This window comes from Orcinus orca, chromosome 5, assembly GCF_937001465.1.
Source record: "Orcinus orca chromosome 5, mOrcOrc1.1, whole genome shotgun sequence".
Classification (NCBI taxonomy): Eukaryota; Metazoa; Chordata; class Mammalia; order Artiodactyla; family Delphinidae; genus Orcinus; species Orcinus orca.
Genome location: NC_064563.1, coordinates 78,714,379 through 78,740,520, shown reverse-complemented (window position 1 = coordinate 78,740,520; position 26,142 = coordinate 78,714,379). Strand labels below are relative to the sequence as shown.

The window sequence follows — 26,142 nt, the reverse complement described above, 5'->3', positions numbered from 1 at the left end:
TCGTCATGCTGTTTAGCTTTTTACAGTAATGGAGCTCTGTGTCTCCACAGAGCCTTGTGCAATGATGCATGTTTTGGAAGAAACAGGCGAGGAGGTGGGAAAGGAAGAGGCCCCGAGCTGCCTGCCTGCAGGCTAAGGAGTCAGGAGGTGAGGAAATGGAGGTGATGAGAATATCCACTCTCAGGGGAAGCTTGGAGATGATATAAGAGATATGACACAGAGGCTTGAGATGTAAGGATGAGATACGGCATAGTGGTTTGAGTGGAGGGGAGGACGTGCCAGGTGAAAAACACCAGACTAAAGGAAAGTGTGCATCCTGAACATGAGGCCCCCAGCACTGTCCCCCACCTCCACCCTGCTCTCAGGACTGTGGCAGCCAGGCGTGCCCCTGGCAGGAGACTGGAGAACTTTCTGGAGAATATGAACTGCACCAGAGGAAAGACCTACAGAAACTGACACTTGGGAGACTTCTGATGAAAGAGTCCACTTTGCCACAGCATCACCCCACAGTGATGCCCTCCTGCCAACCGCCACCCACTCTGCACGTAGAACTTCGAATCAGCCTTTCAGGGCCTCTTTCTTAAAAATGAAGGAACGACCAAGGACTGTAAGAGAGCTTTGGAGAAAGCTTGCAGCAATTAACTCAGAAAACAAAACAGGATCTAACAGAAACAAAGAAGCCTGGAAAAAAAACAGGTGATATAGAGAGGAGAACAAAATTTCAAAAGAAAATAAAACCCCTATAATTTATAGGTTGAAAGAGTCAAAAGGAGATATTATAACCATAAAACAAGAACAGGATATGATTTTAAAATTAACAGAGAACAACAAAGAGCTCTTGGAAATTAAGGATAGCCAAAATAAAAAATTCAGTTAAAAGGTTGTAAGTAAAGGTGAGGAACTCTCCCATAAAGTAGGGTGGAAAAAAAGGAATAAACTATAGAAGAAAGATTAGAAATATAATGATAACAGAAGGTTCAAACCACGCGCTCCAATATCTATCCAACGAGCCAGAATTCAAGAAAATTTTAAAAAACAAAGCCAGAGAAAACAAAGAAGAAACTGTCCCAGAAATCACTGAAAATTCCAAATGGAAAGTGCTTGGTCCAATTAATAAAAAATTTCATTATGCAATTTTAAATCTCAGGGTAAAGGGAAGATCTTAAGCGCTTTGAGGAGAAGAAACAGGTTACCTACCCAGAGGAGAAATCAGAATGGCACTAAACTCCTAGATGCTGCTGAATGGTAGAAGGTAGAGCAACAGTGACTTCAAAATTCATGATTCATGTTTATTTCCCCACAGCAAGCAATCCTCTGGCAATTCAGCGTGGTCTCCCACAATTCAACTTAATTCTGACACTATCTACCTGGAGACAGCATCAGATCCCACAACTAAGGGCTCCATCCTACAAGACTGTCCCCTCCCCTTCAGATGGCACTCACAAGTCCAGGCTGTCTGTCACCTGTGCTTCTGACCCACAGGCTATTGGAGGTTTCAAAGATCCCTTCCTTGGGTTCAGTTAGTTTGCTAGAGTGGCTCACAGAACTCAGAGAAACATGTTTCTTAGTAGATCACCGGTTTACTACAAAGGGATATAACTCAAGAACAGTCAGATGGAAGAGACGCACAGGGCAAGGTACGGAGCTTCTGTGCTCTCTGAAAGCTACTGTCTCCTCATCTCCATGTGTTTGCCAACCCAGAAGCTCTTCACACCCAGTCCTTTAAGGTTTTTACGGAGGCTTCGCTACACAGGCACGACTGATTAGATCACTGGTCACTGGCGTTTGAACTCAATCTCCAACCACTCTTCTCTCCCCTGAGGTGGGGGAGGGGGGGCCTGAAAGTTCCAACCCCCAGATCACAAGGTTGGCTCCACTGGCAAGCAGCCCCCATCCTGAGGTGCTTTCCAAAAGTCACCTCATTAACATAAAAAAAGATACCTTATAGTTCTCATCACTGGAAATTCTAAGGTTTTTAGGAGCTCTATGCCAGGAACGGATGAAGACCAAATACATACATATCTTATTATAAATCACAATATTACATAAGGGAAAATGATTTTCAGCCTACATTTTTATATCTCCTACCAATAACATGTGAAAGTGGAAAAGTGACATATTCCATTGTAGACAGAAGAGGATGATCTGGGATCCAGACAACAGGGACCAACACCAGGGAGCAGGGAAGGCAAGTACCAGTATAACAGCTGTGATCAGGCCCGAGACTGTCCATCCAGGAGAAGGACAATGAGGAGGGAGTCTCCAAGAGAAAACATAACATAGGGAGCACTGAGGAAAATGCCTATAAGTATTTGAAAGCTCTACAGAGAATTTTTTAGAATAGCGATAATCACCTAGAAAAGAAAGCAAATGAAAAAATGGAATGTAGTGGGTTGACTGGTAGACCCCCAAAAGATATGCCCACGTCCTAATGCTGGGAACCTGTGAATGTGAGCTTATATGGAAAGAAAAAAAGGTCTATGCAGATATAATTAAGGCTCTTGAGATGAGATTATCCTGGATTATCCAAGTTGGACCCATTTCCAGTGACAAGTTTTCCTTATAAGATACACACAGAGGAGAATAAGAGGAGGAGAAGGCCACGTGAAGACAGAGGCAGAGACTGGAGTGAGGCAGCCACAAGCCAAGGAACTCCTGGAGCCATCAGAAGCCAGAAGAGACAAGGAAGCAGTCTCCACAGGCTTTGAAGGGAATGTGGCCCTGCCAACACCTTGATTTCAGACTCTGAGCCTCCAAAACTGTGAGGGAATAAACATCTATTGTTTTAAGTCACTAAGTTTGTGGTAATTTGTTAAAGCAGCTTTATGAAACTAATACATGGAGTAAATTTAATTTTAGGAAAAGCTGAAAAACATACAAAAAGAAAGCAATCAGAGTACACGATATGACTCAAAAATTAGTATTTTTACTAGCCGTATTACTTTACTACATATAAAAATTAATTTTAAAAGAACAAGTGACATGTTAGGAAAATTTTTTCAACATCTATAACAAACATTGTCTAGACTGATATAAAGCCAAACAAATATCTGTTTTATGTTAAATTAATTGCTAAGGTAGAAGAGCTATAAATCATTAAAAAGTAAGAAAACCTAAAGGAAAAATAGGGAAAGAGTACAGACAATTCAAAGAAAAATAAATACAAGTGGCAATAAAAATATGAATAATATTACCCTCATTAATGATTTAAGAAAAGCAAATTTTTAAGAAGATCACCATTTGTGCCCATCACGTGGCAGAAATGTAAAAGATTGAACATATCCAATACTGTCAAGGGTTTGGGGAATCAATAACTCTTAATGTACGGTTACTGGGAGTTCAGAGTGGAAAAATATTATTTCAAGGCCATTTGGTAGAACCCAAAAAAATTTTAAATGTGCTTGATCGATGTCCTATGAGTTCTACTGATAAGCCTTGATCCTCCAGAAACAGTCCTTCAAATTTTGCACAAGGATATTCACGTCAGCAACTTGTAACAACAACACACTGGAAAAACCTAAATATCCATCAATAAATTAATGTTTTATACGGAATATGGAAGACTAGGCAGGTGTTAAAAAAAAATGAGGGAATCCTAAATGTACTGACATTGCAGGGTGTCCAGGATACGTCATTGGTTGGGAGAGAAGGAGCAGCAAGACAATGCAGAATTACCTTTTTACAAAGAACTATGTTTATACGTTTATGTATGTGCACATGTGCGTATGTGCTTGTACATGTATAGAAAATAGACTGGAAGGATGTTCACCAATCTCCCTCTGGGGATGGCAGTGCGGAAATGGAGTAAGGGGAAAGAGCTTTCACTTTTTGCTTTATATTTCAAATTTAAAAAAATTTTTTACAACATAAAAACATTAATGTGGTCTTTGAAATAAAAGAAAAACTAAAATTTGACAAGTGTATTTAATTTGTTTTCTGATTTTAAAATTAACTGTTGTGGTTTTGAAATGTGTCTGCAAATTCTTTGATACTTCTCCATTCAAAAGGTGGAAACTAAATCCCCTCTCTTTGAATGAGGGCCTAAGTAACTCATTTCTAACAAACAGCTTGTGGTAAAAGTGCTGCTATGTGATTTCTGAGGCTAGATCATAAAAAGGATAACGTATTCTCTCTCTCTCCCCCCCCCACCCCCCGCCTCCCTCCCTCCCTCCCTCCCTCGCTCTCTCACTCTCTCATTTGTTCTTGAGGAATCCGGTCACCCCATGACTTGAGGACACTTAAGCAGCTCTCTGGAAAGGACCACATGGAGAGGAACTGAAGCCTCCTGCCAACAACCAATAAAACTTGCCAGTCAGATCCACCAGCTCCAGTTAAGCCTTCATATGTCCGCAGCCCCTGAACCTCATGAGAAGCCCTGAGCCAGAACCATTGACCAAGCTATACCCAAATTCCTGGCCCACAGAAAAGGCAAGAAATAATAAGTGTTTATTGTTGTTCTGTGCCACTAAATTTGGGGGTAATCTGTTCAAAAGCAATAGCAATGAATACCTACCAATCTCCCTCTGGAGAGTAGAAGTGGGGAAATGGAGGGTTTGTTTTTTTTTTCACTTCCTACATTTTTACTTTATACATTTAAGATTGTTTGGATCTTTAAAGTCATTTATATTTAAGGAAAGGGAAAGGAATAAAGTTAGACTTAAAAGTATTTCAAAAACTTTTTTTTCCTGACCTTAAAAATAATACTAGTGAAAAAGGACAAAGTTGGAGGACTGACACTACCCACCTCTAAGACTCACTATAAAGCTATAATAATCATAAAAGAGTGGTACTGGAGAATAGATAAATAGAGCAATAAAACAGAACAAAGAGCCCAGAAATAGACTCACACAAATACAGGTAACTGATCTTTGACAAAGGAGCAAAGGCAATTCAATGAAAACAGGATAGTCTTTTTAACAAACGGTGCTGGAACAACTGAACGTCCACATGCCAAAAAAAAAAAAAAAAAAAAAAATCTAGATATTCACCATATATTTTCCACAAAAATTAACTCAAAATGGATCACAGACCTAAATGTAAAACACAAAATTATAAACCTTCTAGAAGATAACATAGAAGAAAATCTAGGTGATTTGGGGTTTAGTAGTGAGTTTTTAGGTACACCAGCAAGAGCATAATCCAAGAAAGAAAAAAACTGGTGTTAGACTTCATTACAATTAGAAACTTCTGCTCTGCAAAAGGCTCTGCTAAAAGAATGAAAAGACAAGCCACAGACTGTGAAAAGTATTTGTAAAACATATATCTGATAAAGGGCTTATATCCAAAATATAAAGACTTCTTAAAACTCAACAATAAGAGGACAACCCAATTAAAAAATGGGACCTCACCCAAAATGATATACAGATGACAAATAAGCATATGAAAACATGCTCAATATCATATATCCTAGGGAATTACAAATTAAAGTAACAATGAGATATCACTATGCCCCTATCAGAACGGCTAAGATCCAAGAAACTGACACCACCAAATGCTGACAAGGGTGTAGAGCAACAGGAACTCTCATTTGTTGCTAATGGGAATGCAAAACAGTACAGCTACTTTGGAAGACAGTTTGGCAGTTTCTTACAAAGGCAAATATAGTCTTATCATACGATCTAGCAACCATGCTCCTAGGTATTTATTCAAATGGGCTTAAAAGTTACATCTTCATTAAAAACCTGCATACAAATGTTTATAGAAGTCTTATTCATAATTGCCAAAAGCTGGAAGCAACAAAAGTGTCCTTCAATAGGTGAATGGACCAAAAACAAAAAACAAACTGTAGTACACCTACACAATGGAATATTACTCAGTAACAGAAAGATATGAGTTACCAAGGCGCGCGCACACACACACACACACACACACACAAACAAAACAAAAGACATGGAGAAATCTTGACTGCATAATGCTTAGTGAAAAAGAGCCAGGCTGAAAAGGCTCTATGCTGTATGATTTCAACTATATGACGTTCTGGGAAAGGCAAAATTATAGAGGCAATAAAAAGATCAGTGGTTGCCAGGAGTTCGGGACTAGGGGTAGGGGACGGGGGTGAAATATATGGAGCCCAGGAATTTTTAAGGCATTAAAACTATTCTGTATGATACCGTAACGATGGATACATATCATTATATATTTGTCAAAACCCATAGAACTATACAACACAAAGGATGAATCCTCATCTAAGCCATGAATTTTAGTTAATAATAATGTGTTACTATTGGTTCACCAATTATAACAAATGTATCACACTGATGCAAGGTTTGATAGGGGAAATGGGTAGGGAAAGGAGAGAGAAAGGATATGGGGACTTCTGTACTCTGTGCTAATTTTCTATAAACCCAAAACTGTTCTAAAAACTGAAGTCTATTATTATTTTTTTAAATAGCACTAACTAATTGAAGGAAAAGTAGAAACAAGGTAATACAGTCACCCATAATCTCAGCAGAAAGATGACCACTGTTAACACTTGGGCTTAGTTCCTTCCAGTCTCTCTTCCAGTTTTTTTTCCAAACGTCTACATGTATGTCATTTTCTAAAAGAGTTGAAATAATTCTGCTAAACCCATTCTGAAGGTTTATGGTCTAGTTTCAGTTTGGATTTTTAACTGCAAAGAAAGCAGCCCATATAAAACACCAGTGATACCAAAAACAGATTCTAGAGGGGCCAGTTACTATGGGAATAATTGAAAATAAATTTCATTTCGCACTACACCCTGGTAATGTACTGACCAGAAGGAAAGAGAAATATTTGGAGTAAGTCAGAAGAGCAGCCAAGAAAACTTCTAATCAAGAAGGCAAATACGACAGCCTACGGAGGTTTCCAAGAAGCCGGTAGCATCACCGTGCAATTTAACTACTTATGCTCTTGCAGCAACCATGTCAGCAGGTGGAAAGGACCCAGGCATGAAGTCTGGAGTGCTCTCTCGCTCTCGCTCTCTCTCGCTCTCTCTCGCTCTCTCTCTCTCTCTCCTTCACTGATAGTTTGATGGCCAAACAGCCAGCAGGTCTCTCTCAGGATGTGGGCTGTCTCTGCAGCGTGGTGCAAAGCCAGGAAAAAAATCACTCCTTCCCCCCAGTGGAGATGCTCCAAATGTTCAGCAAGCTGCAAGGCTCAGGCTGGACACTGCACTGGCCCTTAGCACTGGAGTGGGCCCTGGGGGCTCCCCGATGTACAGGGGTTAACATTTTAGATGTTAGATCATGGGGCAGTCTGGAGGTTCAGGGGGATGGACCAGGATGCCAGAGGGTAGGGGGCACGCAGGGAGCTCAGATGAGTGACTTTTCCCGCAGAAGAATCTTAATAGATGAAAAAGCAATAAAGCCAGATGAGGGTGTACCAACTGAACTGTCACCTTCCCGCAACCAACACTTTTATGAAAGACGAGACTGTTTAGAACACACCCCAGGGGCAGCCTTGAAGGGGAAAAGAAGAGCCGCTATCATAGAAAGACAGTGGTATTGTTCCCACCTCAGGAAAGAGCTCAGCTTTATAGTCAAACAGATCCAGTTTCACACGCAGATCTGCCATGTGTTACTACAAATTATATAATCCCTGCTTTCCTCATCTGTTAAGTGGGTATAACTGTTCCTCCCCCATGAGGTTATGACAATGAGATAAGCCCTGTGAGGTGCTAGCCAAAATGCCTGGCACAGAAGTGCTCATCCAATACAGCGGCCGTCGCCGCCACCACCACCATTAGAGGTGGCTGGTCTGTGCTCTTGATCTCTTTCCTTTTTCTTTGTTGACACAGCTGGTGGCCCCAGCTCCCTTTCTCTGTCCATATTCCAATGTAGATGCCTAGTCACTATTGCCATAAAAAGACAAAGTACCCGAAGTGTGAAATATCAGGCAGTTATCTTTTTCCTACAGCATCCCAGGAATAGTTCCGTACTCTGGAGAAAAACAAAGACTTTTGATGCCAAACCACCCCAAATCACAAAGCTACAAAATTATGGACACTTTGGGTAATAGCGTCTCAGTCAAAGCCTAGGATTTAGGATTAGAGTTGCCATGTATCCTCAAGGCTGCAGAAAATCCAGGGTTAGAGTAAACAGTGATTGATTGATTATCAATATATGACACCATTTCCAAATGGTACAAAAGAATACCCTGCTGTTTATTTCCTTTCTTTAAGCTTAGTTAATAGATTCATATTTTTGTTCTGAAAAAACTTAATATTGAAAACTATAGACAATCAAACACATATCTGTCCCGCTCTCCCAGAAATGACAATTGTTAACATTTGTTATGTTTGCAACAAGTCTTTTTTTAAAAAGAAATAAAATATGACAGATAAAATTAAAATCTATTTCCTTCCCTACTCCCAAATTTATTTCTTGCGTATAATCACTTTCATGAATTGATCTTTGTCAAATCCAGTTCTACTTAATTCTGGTCTTTATCTAAATTTTCTTTTTTTTTTTTTTTTTTAACAGCAAGTAAATAAAAAGAAACATGGGCAATGTGCCCGGTGAAGATGTCTATGTGAGGAGGGGCTTTCTGGCCTCTGAAACTGCACCATGACACACCCCTCAGCTGCTCGGGAACAGCACACACTCACTGCAGGTAAAGGCTATTGGGGGTCGTCTTGCAAACCCAGACCTACAAACATCTAGAAAGCAGTGCAGACCCCCATAAGGCCATCTGCTGAACTCCAAAAGGCTTACCTGGGTCCAGGTGTGTGAAAGAGCCCACCACAAAGTCCAGCATGGACAAGGCCAGCAGGAGCAGCAGCAGCAGCTGGAGGCGGATTATCCATTTGACACCCGCTAGGTTGATCCCCAGCAAGGCCAGAAGCACCGCAACTGAAATTCCTCGCACGGCCCAGAGATTCCTGAGGCTCAGCAGATCGGAGATGGATTCAGCGAAGCCAGTGATATACATGGCACCTGCAACACACTGACAGGCAATTCGAGGTAGGAAGAGTCAGCAAGAGAAAAAAGCAGCAGGGCTGCCCGGCACCGAGGACCCTGCTCACCTTCGGAATTCAACACCCAGGAACCATCATGGGGGTTAAATGAGCCCTTCCTGCTCAGGAGTCCTGCCTGGGGCCCTCTTTCTTCTCGTCTACATCTCTCCCACCATCCAGAGGGGAGAATGATTGTCGGTGGTAACTAAGATGAAAAGGTTGTGGAAGGAAGAAGATGGGATTCTGGGCCAAAGAGACCTATAGAGGCCCCTGTGAAGAATTAAATAGAGAACAGGAGCACAAGGGGGAGTCCCATTTCAAAGCCTTAGAAGGGCACTGAAGCAAACCTCAGTTTTTTCTCTATTTCTTTGCATCTCACTATTATTATTATTATTATTTTTTTGTGGTACGCGGGCCTCTCACTGTTGTGGCCTCTCCCTCTGCGGAGCACAGGCTCCGGACGCGCAGGCTCAGCGGCCATGGCTCACGGGCCCAGCCGCTCCGCTGCATGCAGGATCTTCCTGGACCGGGGCACGAACCCGTGTCCCCTGCATCGGCAGGCGGACTCTCAACCACTGCGCCACCAGGGAAGCCCTATTTTTTAAATTACCTAAAACTCAGAAATAAGAAAAAAAAAAAAAGTGGGCAGCACGTCCTTCCAATGTCATATGGAACAAAGGCTACCCAAGGACTATCTAAGTGAATGTACTTAGTTCTACTCACTGTTAAATGTATCAAATGTCCCAGACTTAGTGAAGTTACATGTTAACTTATGGATTTTTTTCTTCCTGCAGAGATGTACAGAACTCCTGCCTGGTGGAACAGACAACACAAAAGATTAGGGTTTGTGGTCCTGTAAGACATTAACCGGTTTTGTAGCTAACCTAGCAATCTTATCCTTATATTTATTTATGAAATTGCTGAACTAGGAATTTATGGATTTGATCTGTATCCGTCGAGGGTCCATACCTCACTTCTCAACCTTAACATCTTACTGGCTCCTCCACTAATTAATGAGCTAAATAAACCCTTTGGCACATGTTTATTTTATATTTGCCTGAGAGTCATGATGCTACCTCTTAAAAAACCTGAAACATAATTTCAAATAAATATTTGAAAATAACACCAGCCTCATTTTCCATAGTTCCTCAGCCCCCTTCTCTTATCGGGTTGGTCCCTTTACCCTCCCCCAGGGCCAGCAGGGCACTCTCATCACTGTCGCTCTGCACTTGTTGCTCTCTCAGGAAACAAACTCTAGTCAAACCACAGTCAAGTTCCTCCTTTTCCATGAAGCCTTTCCTCATCCCCTGTTTTTGAATAAATACTATGCTTACTGCTGGTACCTTGCAATTAATTATCTGGCTCTGTATTCTATTATTATTTCATGCATATAAGTTTGTCCCCCCCACACACAAAGAACGCAAACATCTTTAAAAAAATTTTATGCTGATTGCGCCTTCTAAAATCCCCTGCATTTGCTAACTACGTTGCAAACAATCTATAAATACTTTATGATATGTTGACTGTATGAAAAATGCTCCGGGAAGCAGACACCATTAAGTTCTAGTCCGTTAATATAAAGACAAGAAGGCTTATACAATTTCTGTGTTTGAGGGGAGCTCACCAAGGAGGCTCCATTCTTCACTGAGATCGGCTCACTTTGCAGCTAGACATAACATCATTGTCGGTATTCCCCAAATTTAGAGTAGGCATTTCTGTCTGTATTTGGGTTGGGGGGGGGAAGCCCAATAAATGTAGGGGAGGGCTTCCCTGGTGGCGCAGTAGTTGAGGGTCCGCCTGCCGAGGCAGGGGACACGGGTTCGTGCCCTGGTCCGGGAGGATCCCACCTTCTGCGGAGCGGCTGGGCCTGTGAGCCATGGCCGCTGAGCCTGCGCGTCCGGAGCCTGTGCTCCGCAACGGGAGAGGCCACAACAGTGAGAGGCCTGCGTACCGCAAAAAAAATAAAAAAATGTAGTACTGATTATCGTTTGTACAGGCATCACTTTCCCAGGTGTCTGAGGTCTCTCACATGCAGAGGGTGATGCCAGAACTTTAATATGACTGTTTGCACCTGGACCTTCCAAACCGATTACTGAAGTAACCCCAGTAGCGCCCCTCTCTCAGGTTTGTACCTAAAATCACCTTTTAGCCCAAAGATGCCAGTAACAAAAAAAGTAAAAGCTCTGGAGGATATGTGACAAGAGCACGGTGGTCAGAAGCATAGCCTATGAAACCAAACTACCTAAGGCCAAATGCTGTGGCTCCCAGCCTTAGCTGTGTGACTTGGGAAAATGTTTCAACCTCTCTGTGGCTCATGTCTGCCTCTGTGAAACACAGATAATAATAGTACTTACTTCAAAAGGTTATTGTGAGGAATAGAGAGCCCAGAAATAAACCCACACACCTACATTCAATTAACCTTCAACAAAGGAGGCAAAAATATACAAGGGGAAAAAGGACACTCTCTTCAGCAAGTGGTGTTGGGAAAGATGGACAGCCGCATGTAAATCAATGAAGGTAGAACCCCTCTCACCTTACACAAAAATAAACTCAAAATGGCTTAAAGACTTAAACATAAGACATGATACCATAAGACTCCTAGAAGAGATCATAGATGAAACGTTCTCTGACATAAATCATACAAATGTTTTCTTAGGTCAGTATCCCAAGGCAACAGAAATAAAAACAAAAATAAACAAACAGGACCTAATCAAACTTACAAGCTTTTGCACAGCGAAGGAAACTATAAGCAAAATGAAAACACAACCTACAGAATGGGAAAAAATATTTGCAAACAATGCGACCAACAAGGGCTTAATTTCCAAAATATACAAACAGCTCATACAACTCAACAACAAAAAAAACAAACAATGCAATCGAAAAATGGGCAGAAGACCTAAACAGACATTTCTCCAAAAAAGATATACAAATAGCCAATAAGCACATGAAAAGATGCTCAAATCACTAATTATTAGAGAAATGCAAACCAAAACTACAATGAAGTACCACCTCACAATGGTCAGAATGGTCTTCATTAAAAACTCTACAAATAACATATGCTAGAGAGGATGTGGAGAAAAGGGAAACCTCCTACACTTGGTGGGAATATAAGTTGATGTAGCCACTATGGAAAACAGTATGGAGGTTCCTCAGAAAACTAAAAACAGAATTACCATATAATCCAGCAATCCCACTCCTGGGCATATACCCAGACAAAACTCTAATGCAAAAAGATATATGCACCCCTATGTTCACAGTAGCACTATTCACAATAGCCAAGACATGGAAACAACCTAAATGTCCATCAACACATGAATGGATAAAGAAGATGTGGTACATATATACAATGGAATACTACTCAGCCATAAAAAAGAATGAAATAATGCCATCTGCAGCAACATGGATGGACTTAGAGGTTACCATACTAAGAGAAGTAAGTCAGAAAGAGAAAGACAAATAATATCACTTATACGTGCAATCTCAAATATGACACAAATGAATCTATCTATGAAATAGAAACAGACTCACAGACATAGAGAACAGACTTGTGGTTGCCAAGGGGGAGGTGATTGAGGGAGGGATGGAGTGGGAGGCTGGGGTTAGCAGATGTAAGCTATAATATACAGAATGGATAAAGGTCCTACTGTATAGCACAAAGAACTAAACTCAATATCCTATGATAAACCATAATGGAAAAGAATATTAAAAAAAAAAAGAATGGATGTGTATATGTGTGTATACACACACACACACACACACACACACCTGAATCATTTTGCTGTACAGCAGAAATTAACACACTATTGTAAATCAACTATACTTCAATTTAAAAAAAAGATAATTTAAATAGCAACAAAAAGAAGAAGAAGAAGAAACCACCTTTAAAAAAAAAAGGTTAGGGCTTCCCTGGTGGCGCAGTGGTTGAGAGTCCGCCTGCCGATGCAGGGGACACGGGTTCGTGCCCCAGTCTGGGAAGATCCCACATGCCGCGGAGTGGCTGGACCCGTGAGCCATGGCCGCTGGGCCTGCGTGTCCGGAGCCTGTGCTCCGCAATGGGCAAGGCCACGACAGTGAGAGGCCCACATACCGCAAAAAAAAAAAAAAAAAAAAAAAAGGTTATTGTGAGGATTAAATGAGATAATTCGTGTAAAGTCCTAGAACAATACCTGGCTCATAGTTAGAGTTGGAGAAATAATAGCTATTGGCGTTATCATTATTACTTTATTATTAGCTACTGATGTAAAGGAAACAGTAGTTAGCCATGAATTTCATAAAAATACTTTGTTAATGCTAAATAAATGATGGTAATGTCACTGGAAATTTGCAACGTAAGTTGTAAGTCAGGATTCTTGAAACTGAAGAGACTTACTTTTAAGGGAAAGCTATAACAGCCCAAATTAAACCACCTTTTCAATATCTAAGGATTTGGGGGTAAGAGGTAAGGGTAATTATGGAATGTAGGTAAGTAAAAGTATCATAGAGATTTTATATTTGGTATGTGGAGGAGCTAACAAGTAATGTTTTTGTTTGGGAAGTATAGAAAAAGTATAATTATAGCTTCTAAAAGTAGATAATAACTACCCACAGAATGAAAAGCATAGTATCAATAGAACTTCCAAATCAACAAGGGGGAAAATACAACAGAAATAAATTTGAGCCACGTTGGCAAAATATGGAGAAATTTTTTTAATTTCAAATTATCTAGAAAGTAATAAAAAGGATTGATTCTAAAACTTGGGAAGCACATTAATCCTGCATTCAGAAGGGGAAAAAAGTATAATTCTAAATGTTTATATTAGTTTTAAAATGCAGAAAAATACATGAACAAAGTATTAACTTAAGTGACTTTAAAAATCATTATAAATAAAAAGACAGTAGGAAGAAGTATTTAATAAAAGGATATATGAAATTAATAAAATGAAAGAAAAATATGAAAGGATATAAAGAACAAAAGCTGATTTTTTTTTGAGATCAATAAAATACATAAACACCTGGCAACCTGATTAAGAGGAAAAGAGAAAGAGCAAAATTACAGACTTTTAGAAATGAGAAAAGGAATAAAACTACTCTTACATAAGAGAGTAAAAAAATGAATAGAGAAAGAATGTGTCACGAATTAACGTATATCCATATTATACAATACTAAGCAACTACTTTAAAAGCATGGATTCAAAGCATTGACCTAGAAGAATGTCTATGACTTACTGTTCAGTGATAAATAAAAGTCATGGAATAGAGTATGAAATTTGTCCCCATTTTTTTAAAAACAAGCAAGCACTTCAAAAATCCATAAATTCATGTAGATGAGCACAGGGAAAGGTGCTGAAGAGGATGCTAGGTGTTCACACTGGTTAGTGCAGGAGGGGAGGGAAACTACGTTTTCTTTAAATTATCTCTGATATGCTAACTGGCTACAATGAACATCATTTTGTAATTGTAAAGCAATTTTATAAAGGAAAATAAAAACAAACATATTGAGAGTATTATTCTGTTTATGCAAAAACTGTATCTGGGCACACAGAGCACAGTGCATCTAGGATGCAAGGCTCCCCAACAGCTGGCTCTCAGCCAGTGAGCTTGGGCCTGGCCCGGGCTCCGGCCTGCCCTCGGGAGAGGTGTGGACAACAGCGGCTGCCAGCCCTTCCCCAGAGCAATCCAACCACCCCAGACATGGTCTCCCTTCCAACCATGAAGCTCCTCTTCATTGGAAAACATCCCTTTCGATTTGTTTAATGCATAAACCTCTCCAGAATTTATTATATTAAAAAAAAGTTTTATCTGCTCTTAAAGTTTATAATCACAGGCATTCGTTTTTCTCTTTCGTCCTCTACAGAGAACTTCTAACCCTCTGCCACAGGAAGCAGGGGGTGTCACCCGCTATATTTTCAGGGTGTAACGCCTCCCTTCCAGGGCCTCTGTTTTTAAAAAATTGCATTTTCACAATCATAGGCAATTTTCTTTCCATCTTTGGGTACCTACCTAGAAAGCCAGAGTTGTCCCTCCACACCCCTTCCCTTCTCACACGAAATCCCTAGTTTAAAGTTTGAATTGGTTGGCTGTATGTCCTACATATGTGTTCCCTCCCACAATGCAAACCCCAGGTCCCTGAAAGTTTTCCAGTCCTCCACTGTTTTTACAGAGTCTAGCGAAGAGCAGGTAAGTCATGAATAAATGCTTTTAGACAGGACAGTGCAAGCTGAAGCTGGATATTCTGGTGTCCAGGGTAAGCAGCCCCAGAGAAGTGCTCAGGTGAGTGGGGCAGGGAGTGCGGAGAGACCCCAGTTCATCGCCTCCTCCACTGGCCCAGGGGTCTGACCCCACACTACAGGCCCCGCACCAACGTCTCAGAGAGATGAATGGGGAAGGGTTTGGGAGGATGCAAGGAAATGGAAAGATTTTGTAAGCTTTAAAAATCATTATTTTAGGGCTTCCCTGGTGGCGCAGTGGTTGAGAGTCCGCCTGCCGATGCAGGGGACATGGGTTCGTGCCCCGGTCCGTGAGCCATGGCCGCTGGGCCTGCGCATCCGGAGCCTGTGCTCCGCAACGGGAGAGGCCACAGCGGTGAAAGGCCCACGTACCGTGGAAAGGAAAAAAAGAAAAAATCATTATTTTAAGCATCTGTATCTCCTAAACGTTGATGCTCTGGGGCAAGGGCTGGCAAACTTTGGCCCTCTGACCAAATCCTGCTGCCGCCTGCTTTGGGCATAAGTTTGACTGGCACAAAGCCATGCCCGCTTCAAACTGTCTATGGCTGCTTTCACACTTACACTTACACAGCAGAGTTGAGTCACTGTGACAGAGACCTATGACACCCTCACAAAAAACTAAAACATTTACTATCTAGCCCTCTATAGAAGAAGTTTGCTGACCCTGCTCCGGGGCACAACAGGCCATTTCCTCTGGCAATTACTAAAGACACATGAGTGCATGCATGCCCTGGGATGAGGGAATTAGGGGTAATAAGAAACAGGAATAAGGACCCTCAGAAAACCCAACCACATCCTGGAAGAAAAAGATCTCAAATCAATGACATAACCTTCCACCTTAAGGAACTGGAAAAAGAAGAGTGAACTAAACCCACAGCAAGCAGAAGGAAGGAAATAATAGAGATTGGAGCAGAAATAAATGAAATAGAGGTCAGAAAAAGAATAGAGAAAAGCAACAAAACCAAAAATTGCTTCTTTGCAGACAAACCTTTAACTAGACTGAGTAAGAAAAAAAGAGAAGACTCGAATGATTAAAATCAGGAATGAAAGGGAGGCCATTGCTACCAATCTTACAAAAACAAAAAAAAAGATTATAAGGGAATCTATGAATGATTATATGCCAAAACCTTAGATAACCCAGATAAAATGGTCAAACTGCTACAAAGACACAACCTACCAAAACTCAAGAGGAAACAGAAAATCAGAATACGCCTATATAAGTAAAGAGACTGAATTAGTAATCAAAAGACTTCCTGCAAAGAAAAGCCCAGGACCATATGGTTTCACCACCAAACTCTACCAAACATTTAAAGAAGAATTAACACCAATCCTTCACAAACTCTTCCCAAAAATAGAAGAGGAGGGAACACCTCCCAACTCATTCTGTGAGGCCAGCATGAACATGACACCAAAACTAGACAAAGATATCACGAGAAAGCTACAGACCAACATCCCTCATAATATATAGGCAAAAATCCTCAACAAAATACTAGCCAACTGAATCTAGCAACATATAAAAAGGATTAGCAGCCACTCCCTGATTAGGAAGCCCACCCAGCTCAGCTGCAGAAGCAGCAGAGGCATGGAGAGGACCCTGACCAGAGGGGCACCAATGTTTCTGGCTTTTCTTAGTAAGAAGTTTTTTGATTACTAATTCAATCTCTTTACTTATGTAGGCGCATTCTGATTTTCTGTTTCTTCTTGAGTTTTGGTAGCTTGTGTCTTTCTTTGTGAGCACCTTTCCTCCAAGTCACCTCACATACAGGAGGCTTCCTCTCTCTGGGAGGTGGGGAGGCCCAAACCTCAGCGCTGGTCCCCTGTCTGTGGTATCTGCTTCAAGAGTGGAGCTTTTTGTCTACCCAGAGAGCAGGGAAAGTGAGGACTGCTGTTTGTCCATCTTGCAGTCTGCTTGGCTATAAAATAGCAGAGAAGTAAAAAAAAAAAAAAAAAATCGATATACAAATCCCCAGGGTAATAAAGTAAACTGACAGTTTATTACTCACTTCCAAACTCCCATGCTTAAAGATCTTTCTCCATAAAGGCAAGTGGTTTTTAAGAGTGCACTGACCATGTGTCTGCCTTCCACACATCTCTCCTACACACACACACACACACACACACACACACACAGCTTTGTGCTGTTGGAGAATCAGATGTATTTTTGCTACAATACCCTGCCCCTGCTGCTTTAAAAATAAAAGAAACAGACCGACACTTTCTTTGAGGAGACTCTTGTACTCTTACTCAGACAGATTCTTTTAACTGTTTTTTCAGCCACCCACCACCCTTTGCACCATCATTAAAGCCTTTTTCAGTCCAAGAAGTGCTTACAAAGAGCTGCTTCTTAAGGTCCGCATTTGCTTCCTCAGCATTAGGTCACCGTCCCTGTGTTTTAGCTAAACACGCTTCAGTACTTCTCCCTACTCAGTGGTTTTCCGAGGGCCTCCGTCCACATTAGTATTCTCCTTCTCAGACACAGCATCCACACAGGGGCTTTCAGCCTCCCTGTTCAGGCCATCAAGCTATCAATGCGCCTAGAGCTCCGGTTCATTTGAGAACAGCCTGCTTCTAAGGAAGTCCTTGGCACAGGCAAAATGTCCCCTTTTCAGTGTAAAAGTGCCCCCGGGACCGGGCCACCCAGCTGCCACCCCGGCTCCGGCCACTGCTGTGCACTCCCCTCCCTAGAACAGTCTGTAAGGATGGTCCCAGCCCAGACCCAGCTCCCTGGTGGAAGCACGACTCCAGAGGCAAAGGGGGTGGAAAGGACGGAGCCCTGGACTAAGGGTCAGGGCCCTGGACTATGAGCTTGTTTCCACTATGAGCTCCCCGCAACTGCCCACTTGCCTGTCACCAGGTCAGAGGGGAACGTGGATGAGAAGAAGGTGGCAGAAAGCAAGGCAAGGTAAGCGATTCCATTGGCCAGTGGCCTCACCTGTCCAAGCACGTACAGCAGCCCGATGGCGCCTCCGGTCTGCCCGCCGAGGACCGCCGCGATCATGGAGTAGACGCCGCCGGTGCCCACGTCGCAGTGCTCCCCAACCCCGATGCCGGACAGCACTGTGACCAGGGCCACCAGCGCGACGAAGGACACCAGAAACACACCCACGAGCACTCCCGTGTTTCCCTGCGGCGGAAGAGCAAGGAGCCAGGTCAGGGTTAGGGCACGGAGGGAGCACTGCCCACCGCTCCCACGCCCCCGGGGGTGGGCCCGCTGGAAATGGACAAAGGGCCACAGGAGTAAGGCCTGGAAGGGATTCCAGATGAATGTAGTGTCCCTGCAGCAAACTCTTAAGAGACTTCCCAGCGCCGACAATGTCAAGTCGAAGCCATGCCATACCCTCTTGAAACCCCTCCTGGTCTCTCCCCTCTCCACCTCCCCAGGCCCCCTCATCCCTCTGCCGACAGCCCTCCCCCAGACGCACGTGGCGCCCCAGCGCGAAGTCACGTGCCCCCTTGCCCCCCCTCCCCGACACCCATGCGGATCCCCTGCCTGGAATGCCTTTCTGCCCGTTCCTCTTCCTTGGCAGGTTCACTCCAACGCATCCCTCAAGACAGGGGTTAGAGTTTCCTCCTGCAGGAAGCCGTCCCTGGGAGCCTTCCTCTGGCTCCAGTAGTACCCAGGACTCAGTGCTTATCACAGCACTTATCACACTGAGTCTTGTTCCAAAGCCCATCTTTACCTCTGGGCTGCCAAGAGAGCAGGATTAGGTTTGGGGTTTTTTCCCTTGCTTTCCCCATTTCTCTTTCATTTGTGTGCACAGCACTCTTGCCGCCCATACTGCATCTACTCTCTTCTCGCACTTCTGACATTTAAAAATGCTTATCACCTGCAAGTTATTTGAACGTTTAGAAGTTCACTGCATTGAAAAATTGGTTTATTTATATGAAAAACCTTTTATAAATGAGCAGAGAAGCATGGGGAGGGGGGAGAAAAAGAGGTAAATATTTTATTTCTATTTTGACATCTATTGATATTTAGATGGAGGTTGGAGAATGAAGTGGGATTATTGTATTTGTTAATCTGTTGGATTTTCAGCTGAGAGTAATGCCATACCAAGAAAATTATGATTCTGTTGATAGAGAAGGGGAAAAACTGGATCTAAAGTTCGCCACGGTAGACTACATGGTACCTAAAGAATTAGGTTATATTCAGTTATGCTTTATTCAGTTACTTATTTTGCTGTTTTTATATTTTTAATGAACTTATATAATTACTATTTTCTTCCTTTGTTCGTGCTTTTAAATTGTCTACATGGGATAATTTTTAAAAGTCTGTACCAGTCTTTAAGTTTTCATACCAAAATTGCCACTTTAACGTTTTCCAAATTATAAATATGCTGCCAAATTATTCTTTAGAATTAATATTTTCTATTTAAAAATGACTTGGGCATGACCTCTACTTATTTTAATTTTATGTTACCCTCTAGAAGCTCTACCTTATTTTTGGCATTTCACATTTACCTTTCTTTCCATGTTCAAATATGATTTTTCAGGTAAAACTAATGTCAGAATTGAAAAGGAGAGATCATTTTAGGACAAAAGGATGTATTTGTGTGGTAGCAGCCTCAAAGATGGTCCCAGTGGTCCCCACCTCCTGGCATTCGTGCCCTTGTGTACTCTGCTCCCCTTGAGCGGGGGCTGGATGGAGTGACTCACTTTTAATGAGCAGAGCCCCGCAGAAGTGATGGGATGTCACTTTTGAGATGAGCGTATGAGAAGACCGTGGCTTTCGTCTTGGGCACTTGCTCCCTCCCTCTCTCTTAGGTTGCTGGCCCTGGGGGAAGCCAGCTGCAGTTACTGAGGCAACCCTATGAAGAGGCCCACGTGACAAAGCCTGACAACAACCTCACAAGTGATCCTGGAAACAGACCCTCTGCCAGTGGAGCCTTCCGATGAGAGTGCAGCCCTGACTGACAGCTTGGCTGCAACCCCATGAGAAACCCTGAGCCAGAGGCACCCAGCTAAGTTGCTCCTGGATCCCTGAACCACAGTAATGACAAGATAACACATATTTGTTGCTTTAAGCCGCTAAGTGTTGGGATAATTTGTTGTGCAGCAATAAATAATTAACATAACTTGTACTTCACTTTGGGGACGGGACTGACACTTCTGGATAGCCATTTCTCAAAAAAGTCACCCAGCGAGAGGGTTAAGAGGAGGCCCTAAGATTTAAGAATAGAAATAGAGAGAGCTTACCCCTCTCCCCTTCCACCGTTCCATAAGCAGCCCCTGCGCGAGGCAGAGCCCAGGGGCCCAGGCTGTCAGTGCCAGGCCTTCCTGTGCCACAGCAGTCAGGTTGCTGGGCCTCCCCTGGACACAGGCTGGAGAGGTGCTGGGCAGTGGGGTGGCATCCGGGAAGGGGAAAAATCGGAGGTTGATCCCAGAAGCCTGAGAATGGCATCTGAGCTGGAGGATTTGTGTTTTTGGAAGTGGGGGCCCCTGTAAGTTTGGGAGGAGTATGAGAGATACCCACACCAGAGAGGTTGCTAACCTTGCTCTAAGCTTTCCACACGTTAATAAAGAAAACTTTCAGACCCATCCTGGCTATGGCTAAGGCTGAACCCTGAGCTAAGGGCCTGGGTACAGAGTAGAGCAAGAGCTGAGGAAGGTGTGGCCTCAACCAGGCCTCCTAAGAGGACTAAGAACCCCATACACCCCACAACAGTGAAGCTTCATCCCCTGGAATTTGCAGATGTGATGGTTAACTTTATGTGCCATCTTGGCTAGATTATGGTGACCAGTTGTTTAGTCAAATACTAGTCTAGAAGTTGCTGTAAATGTATTTTTAAGATGGGATTAACATGTACAATCAGCTGACTTTTTTTTTTAATCTTTTGGCCACACCACGTGGCATGGGGGATCTTAGTTCCCTGACCAGGGATGGAACCCGTGGCCCCTGCATTGGAAGCACGGAGTCTTAACTGCTGGACCGCCAGGGAAGTCCCACAATCAGCTGACTTTAAGTAAAGGAAATTATCCTCCATAATGTGGGTGGTTCTCATGCAATCAGTTGAAGGCCTTAAAAGCAAAGACTGAGGCTTCCCGAAGAAGAAGGAATTTGGTCTCCAGACTGCAACATAGTAGTTCTGCCTGAGTTTTTAGGTTTTGGACTCAAAAAACTGCAACATCTATTCCTACCTGCATCTCACTTATCCTACACATTTGGGACTTGCCAGCCCCCAAAATCATAGAGCCAATTTCTTACCATAAACACATACCCCTCTCTCTCTCTGCCTCCATGAGATGATAGAAAATATATACAGCTGTCCCTAGGTATCCACAGGGGATTAATTCTGGGACTGGTCTTGGATACCAAAATCTGCGGATGCTCAAGTCCCATTGTCAGCTCTTCCTATCTGCAGTTTCCCTTCCACGGATTCAACCAACCGTGGACCGTGCAGTACTGTATTATTTATTGAAAAAAAGCTGAGCATAAGTGGACCGTGCAGTTCAAACCCATGTTGTTCAAGGGTCAACTTGGTCTCTGCACCTGGTTCCTGGCACAGAGCTCCTGAAACCTTGTCATTTCTTAAGTGACAAGAGCACTAGAAGCATCTCTTGTTCTAACATTTGTCTTTGACCCCATCCCTGACACGGGGCTCCTAAAACCCTTGTAAATTCCTAAGCGATTAAAAACACAAGGAGCATTTTTTGTTCTAACGAGGTCGCTGTCAGTGGGCTGCTGGATGGGGGCTGGTCACCAGAAAGACCAAGCCGCGATTAGAAGCTTGGAGTTTTCACCAGCACCACTCCCAACACACATATACACACTTCTCTAGAGAGGGGAGAGGGGCTAGAAATGGAGTTAATAATTGATCATGTGTGATGAAGCTGCTATAAAAATCCCCAAAGAATGGGGTTGGAAAGCTTCCAGGTGGGTGAACATAGCCAAATACCAGGAGAGTGATGCACCCCAACTCCACGGGGACAGAAGTTCCTGCTCTCGGGACCTTTGCAGACCTTGCCCTAGGTATCCTTCATCTGTCTTGATCATAATCCTTTAATAAGCTAATAAACATAAATAAGTGTTTCCCTGCTGCTCTAGCAAATTAATGGAATCTGGGGGGGCGTGGGGCGTGGGAATGGGGGGGGTCGTGGGAACCCCGGATGCACAGCCTCAGTCAGAAGCATAGGTGACACCCTGGACTTGTGATAGGCAGCTGAAGTGGGTGGGGGCAGCTTTGTGGGATGGAGCCCTTAACCTGTGGGATCTGATGCTCTCTCCAGGTAGTGTCAGAATTGAGTTACATTGTAGGACACTCAGCTGGTGCCACAGAATTGCTTGATGTGGGGAGAAATCGGGTGACCAGCAGTGTCAAGTGAAGTGTTCCGTGTGAAAGTAAGGAGAAAGGCACGGAGGAGAACCGTAGGTTTTTACAATTTCTTCTCCCTCTCCCTCCCCCTCCCCTCCCCCTCCCCCCCCTCCCTCTCCAGGCAGGGCATCAGACGAGTTAAAGAACACCGGGAAAGCTGGAGACAGTCACAAACTGGAGGCAAACTTGCCATCAGCCTGCTCTCTCTGACCCACCTCTAGTCCCACCCACAATGCGCCCTGACTTCCGTGCTCATATTCCTGTAGGTAAATCCATGGTGAGGCTTCCACAGGAACCTCTGTCTGAGGCCCAGGTTCTCAGGATTCTCATTTAAAAAGCAATACTAGCTACTCCATGTACTTGATCTTGTTCTGTGCTTCCGGAGCATCAGTGCTTCAGGAATCTGTTGACTACACTGTGGAATACCCAAGGGTGACAGAGCTTTCCATGCCCCAGGCCCACAGGAGGCTCCAGGGCCACCAGCTCGTCACTCACCACCAGCCAGCCAGTCCTCAAGAAAAGGACAACCCCAAAAATGTTGATCATGCAGGACGTGAACACACCATCCCAGGTCCCGAACAGCACTGGTTCCCATATGAACAGCTGGATCTTCCACCAGGGCTGGGGCTGGGCCAGAGCCTCCTGAAAACAGGGCACACAGGAGTCAGCTCAGCAGCAGTGGGGAGGGCTGGAGCGGGGAGGGAACGGAGGTGGGTGCTGGGAGAACTCAGCTTTAAAGCTCTCCTGTTGGGCCATGCCCTGCAGGCCTGTGCACATAGCAATTCCTGTGCCGTTTGCAGCGCAGACAAGCTGTTCAGCAAACTCGGTTCCCTTTCCTTCCGGCCACTCGGGAGACTGCATTTCCCAGTCTCTTTACAGGCGGTGTGGCCACGTGACTGAGTTCCAGCCACTGGGATGCGGGTGAGCGCGAGATGCTGGGCTCCAGCTCTGACATTGGTCAGGAGCTCTGGGTGACACCATCCTCCCTTTCAGTCTCCCTTCCTGGTGGGAAGAGCAGCTTCCAGCAGTTACTAATCTTTGGGGAACCTTCCTGTACTTACCTTTTTCTCCTCTGGCCCTTCTAACACTTCTGTAATGAATTCTATGTATTAAATTCCCTCTGTTGAAAAAATCTAGGCAGTTTCTGTGTTCCTGACTGAACATCGGCTGGTACGGTGATCCCTAAGTGTCCTTCCATCCCATACCCCAGGATCCCAAGGCATCATCTGCCAGTCGTCTAGAATCACAGGCTAACAAGTGGTGAAACAGATGCTTTCCTCATTTTTCCAATTCAAAAATAACAAAGGCACTTACAGTACACTCATACAGAAACTCTTCACTAAAAAGACTAAACCTTATGGAAATACTTAAACGAAATCAGTAGCCACTCATACGATGAACTGCTCCTGCACAGGTTTAGTAATTAACCTAAATTCAGACATCACTGGACTCTTCCAATGGCCTCAAACTACTGCAGCAGTGATGAAGTGATTCTCACCTGGGGGTGGGGAAGGGAGGCACCCAACTAAGACCCACCGTGTGCACTAAGTCTAACTGGTGCGCGTATGTGATCTATAACCTCAGGGAGATGGCAGAGAAGTCAAGGGACAGGGGACATCTAAGGTCCAGAGTCAGGGGCAGAGGCCCTGAACAGCTGAGAACAATGGGTGTGCTCATGATCTAGGACCAAGGCCAGAGGTCCACTATGCTCAGTTAAAACGAAAGGAGAGGATCCCAGCTTCCCCCCTTGTATCGTACACCTACAGATGAAAAAAGGGCCTCAAGAAATCACCAGGGCCATCAGCGAAGCCACGCAGGACAGATGGGCCGGGGGGCTCCTGACACCAGCTGAAACACCTTTCATCTCTGTATATCTCTGTGCATCTGTCTTTTGCAAACCACTAATGAGGAATCTCCTGAAAGTCAATAAACATGAGAACAGTGATCCTGGCTAAGAGCAAAGACCCTGCCAACCTATGCTTATCTTTGAACAAATGGTACCAAGGGACTTTGTGGTAAGTCAGATTGTTTTCTAGGATCCTAATCTCAAAACTCAGGACCTGGCCCAACTTCCCGTCTCTGCTTGTGTTCGCTTCCTACCATGGCTTGTTACAGGGCTACTATTTATTAGAAACAGTCATAACAATAGCAACTATCAGCAACAAAGAGTAATAATTTAGGGAGTGCTTTCAGCTTCCACATCAATTCCCCACTTTGGTGCTCAGGTCACCCCGGGAGCGAGGCAGGGAGAGGGCCCCTGTCTACAGCCAGCCGAGGAAAGCAAGCCCTGGAGGAGAGACACAACCAGCCTAGGTCCACAGTTGGGGTTTGAATTCCCCAACCCAGACTGTAAAACCTGCACCGCAGGTCACAGGCCCTTTTCTCTCCTAAATGTCAATGTTTCAGGTGCAATTTCTAACATCCTGGATTTCGCTTAATTGTGAGTACCTCTGCTTTACCCTTAAAATTCCTGTTGTGATTTTAGAAACTGTATTCCTCTGTCATCACAGCCTTCATATTTCCCCTGTAAAACCTGCTTTGTTTATTTGTTTATTTACCTAATGGGGGTATGAAAAGCTTTTCACTCCCTGGATCTCACTGGACTGAATCAGCCTTAAAGGTGCGTCACAGATGAATGAGGCCGAAACTTTAGGAGACTCTTTACCCTGAGAATAAAGGTGTAAGTGAAGGTATACATGGTTTGAAATGGGTTTGGTGCCCAAGTCATGACAGTTTATTTCAGGACATTTAGAGGAGTGCACATACCTTTTCTTACCAAGTGACACAAGAACACAACTAAGTCTCCCCAAACCCTGCTCATCTGATACTGGCAAGAAACACCTAAGTTTGACCCAAGGTTGGGGCCCTGATGTTTTGAGAGAGAGAGAGAGACATAAGCCAATGAGAAAAAAGGAAGAAGAAACAAAAGCACCAAAAAGGGGAGCCAGGATGAGATGGAGAACTCTAGAATAAAATGACAAATAGGTACTCGGGAGACCCCAAGGGACAATTCCCAGCCGCCCCCCCCACCCCCCGCAGACATGCTGCCACCAACATCAATACAGAACGCCAGCCCGAGGCCCACGCTTGTCACCTCTCCCTGGCCCACCACACCCTCCAGCCTCCCCACTTTCAGGACGCCCTCAGCCTTCTGCACTGCCCCAGGGTTGGTCTTGTGGAAAGTACCAGCCTGACAGGCAGCTCAAACCAGCTCCCTTGCATAGTAACTACCATCGGGCCGGCTCAATTCTGACACCAGTGCCAGTGGGGGGGCGGTTTCTCCTACACCAAGCAATTCTCTGACACCAGTGGGTGTCCCATAGTCCAAGACAACTCCGACACTGCCCGCCCAGAGACAGTGCCATCCCACAGTCAAGGGCTCAGTCCTACCAGACTGCCCCTCAGATGCCAATCCCAAGTCCACGTTGTCACTCTGCTTCTGACCCACGGGCTACTGATCAGAGGTTCCCACCACCCCCGTCTTGGGTTCAGTTAATTTGCTAGAGTGGCTCACAGAACTCAGACAAACATTTTACTTACTAGATTACCAGCTTATTATGAAAGGATATGACTCAGAAGCCACTAGATGAGGGGGTTTAGGGAAAGGTTTGAGGTCCATGCCCTCTCCCAGCGCAGCACTCTCCCACCATCTCCACGTGGTCACCAACCCAGAAGCTCTCCAAACCCTCTTAATTGGGTTTTTCTGGAG

At 43.9% G+C, this 26,142-nt stretch overlaps 1 protein-coding gene across 6 annotated transcripts in view; it reads right to left on the bottom strand.

The window, feature by feature from the left end:
* The window catches only part of SLC12A8 (solute carrier family 12 member 8), a 135,422-nt gene that overhangs the window by 89,569 nt on the left and 19,711 nt on the right, over window positions 1-26,142 (bottom strand). For 4 of the 6 annotated variants that reach the window (XM_049710341.1, XM_049710342.1, XM_033403861.2 and 1 more), the window contains exons 3-5: window positions 22,929-23,075; window positions 18,053-18,244; window positions 8,673-8,904 (exon numbers count right to left, since the gene is read on the bottom strand). In XM_049710341.1, coding sequence (XP_049566298.1) covers window positions 8,673-8,904; window positions 18,053-18,244; window positions 22,929-23,075 — 571 coding nt within the window. The remainder of the gene's footprint in view (window positions 1-8,672; window positions 8,905-18,052; window positions 18,245-22,928; window positions 23,076-26,142) is intronic. The other 2 variants (XM_049710344.1, XM_049710345.1) reach the window with 1 other exon arrangement.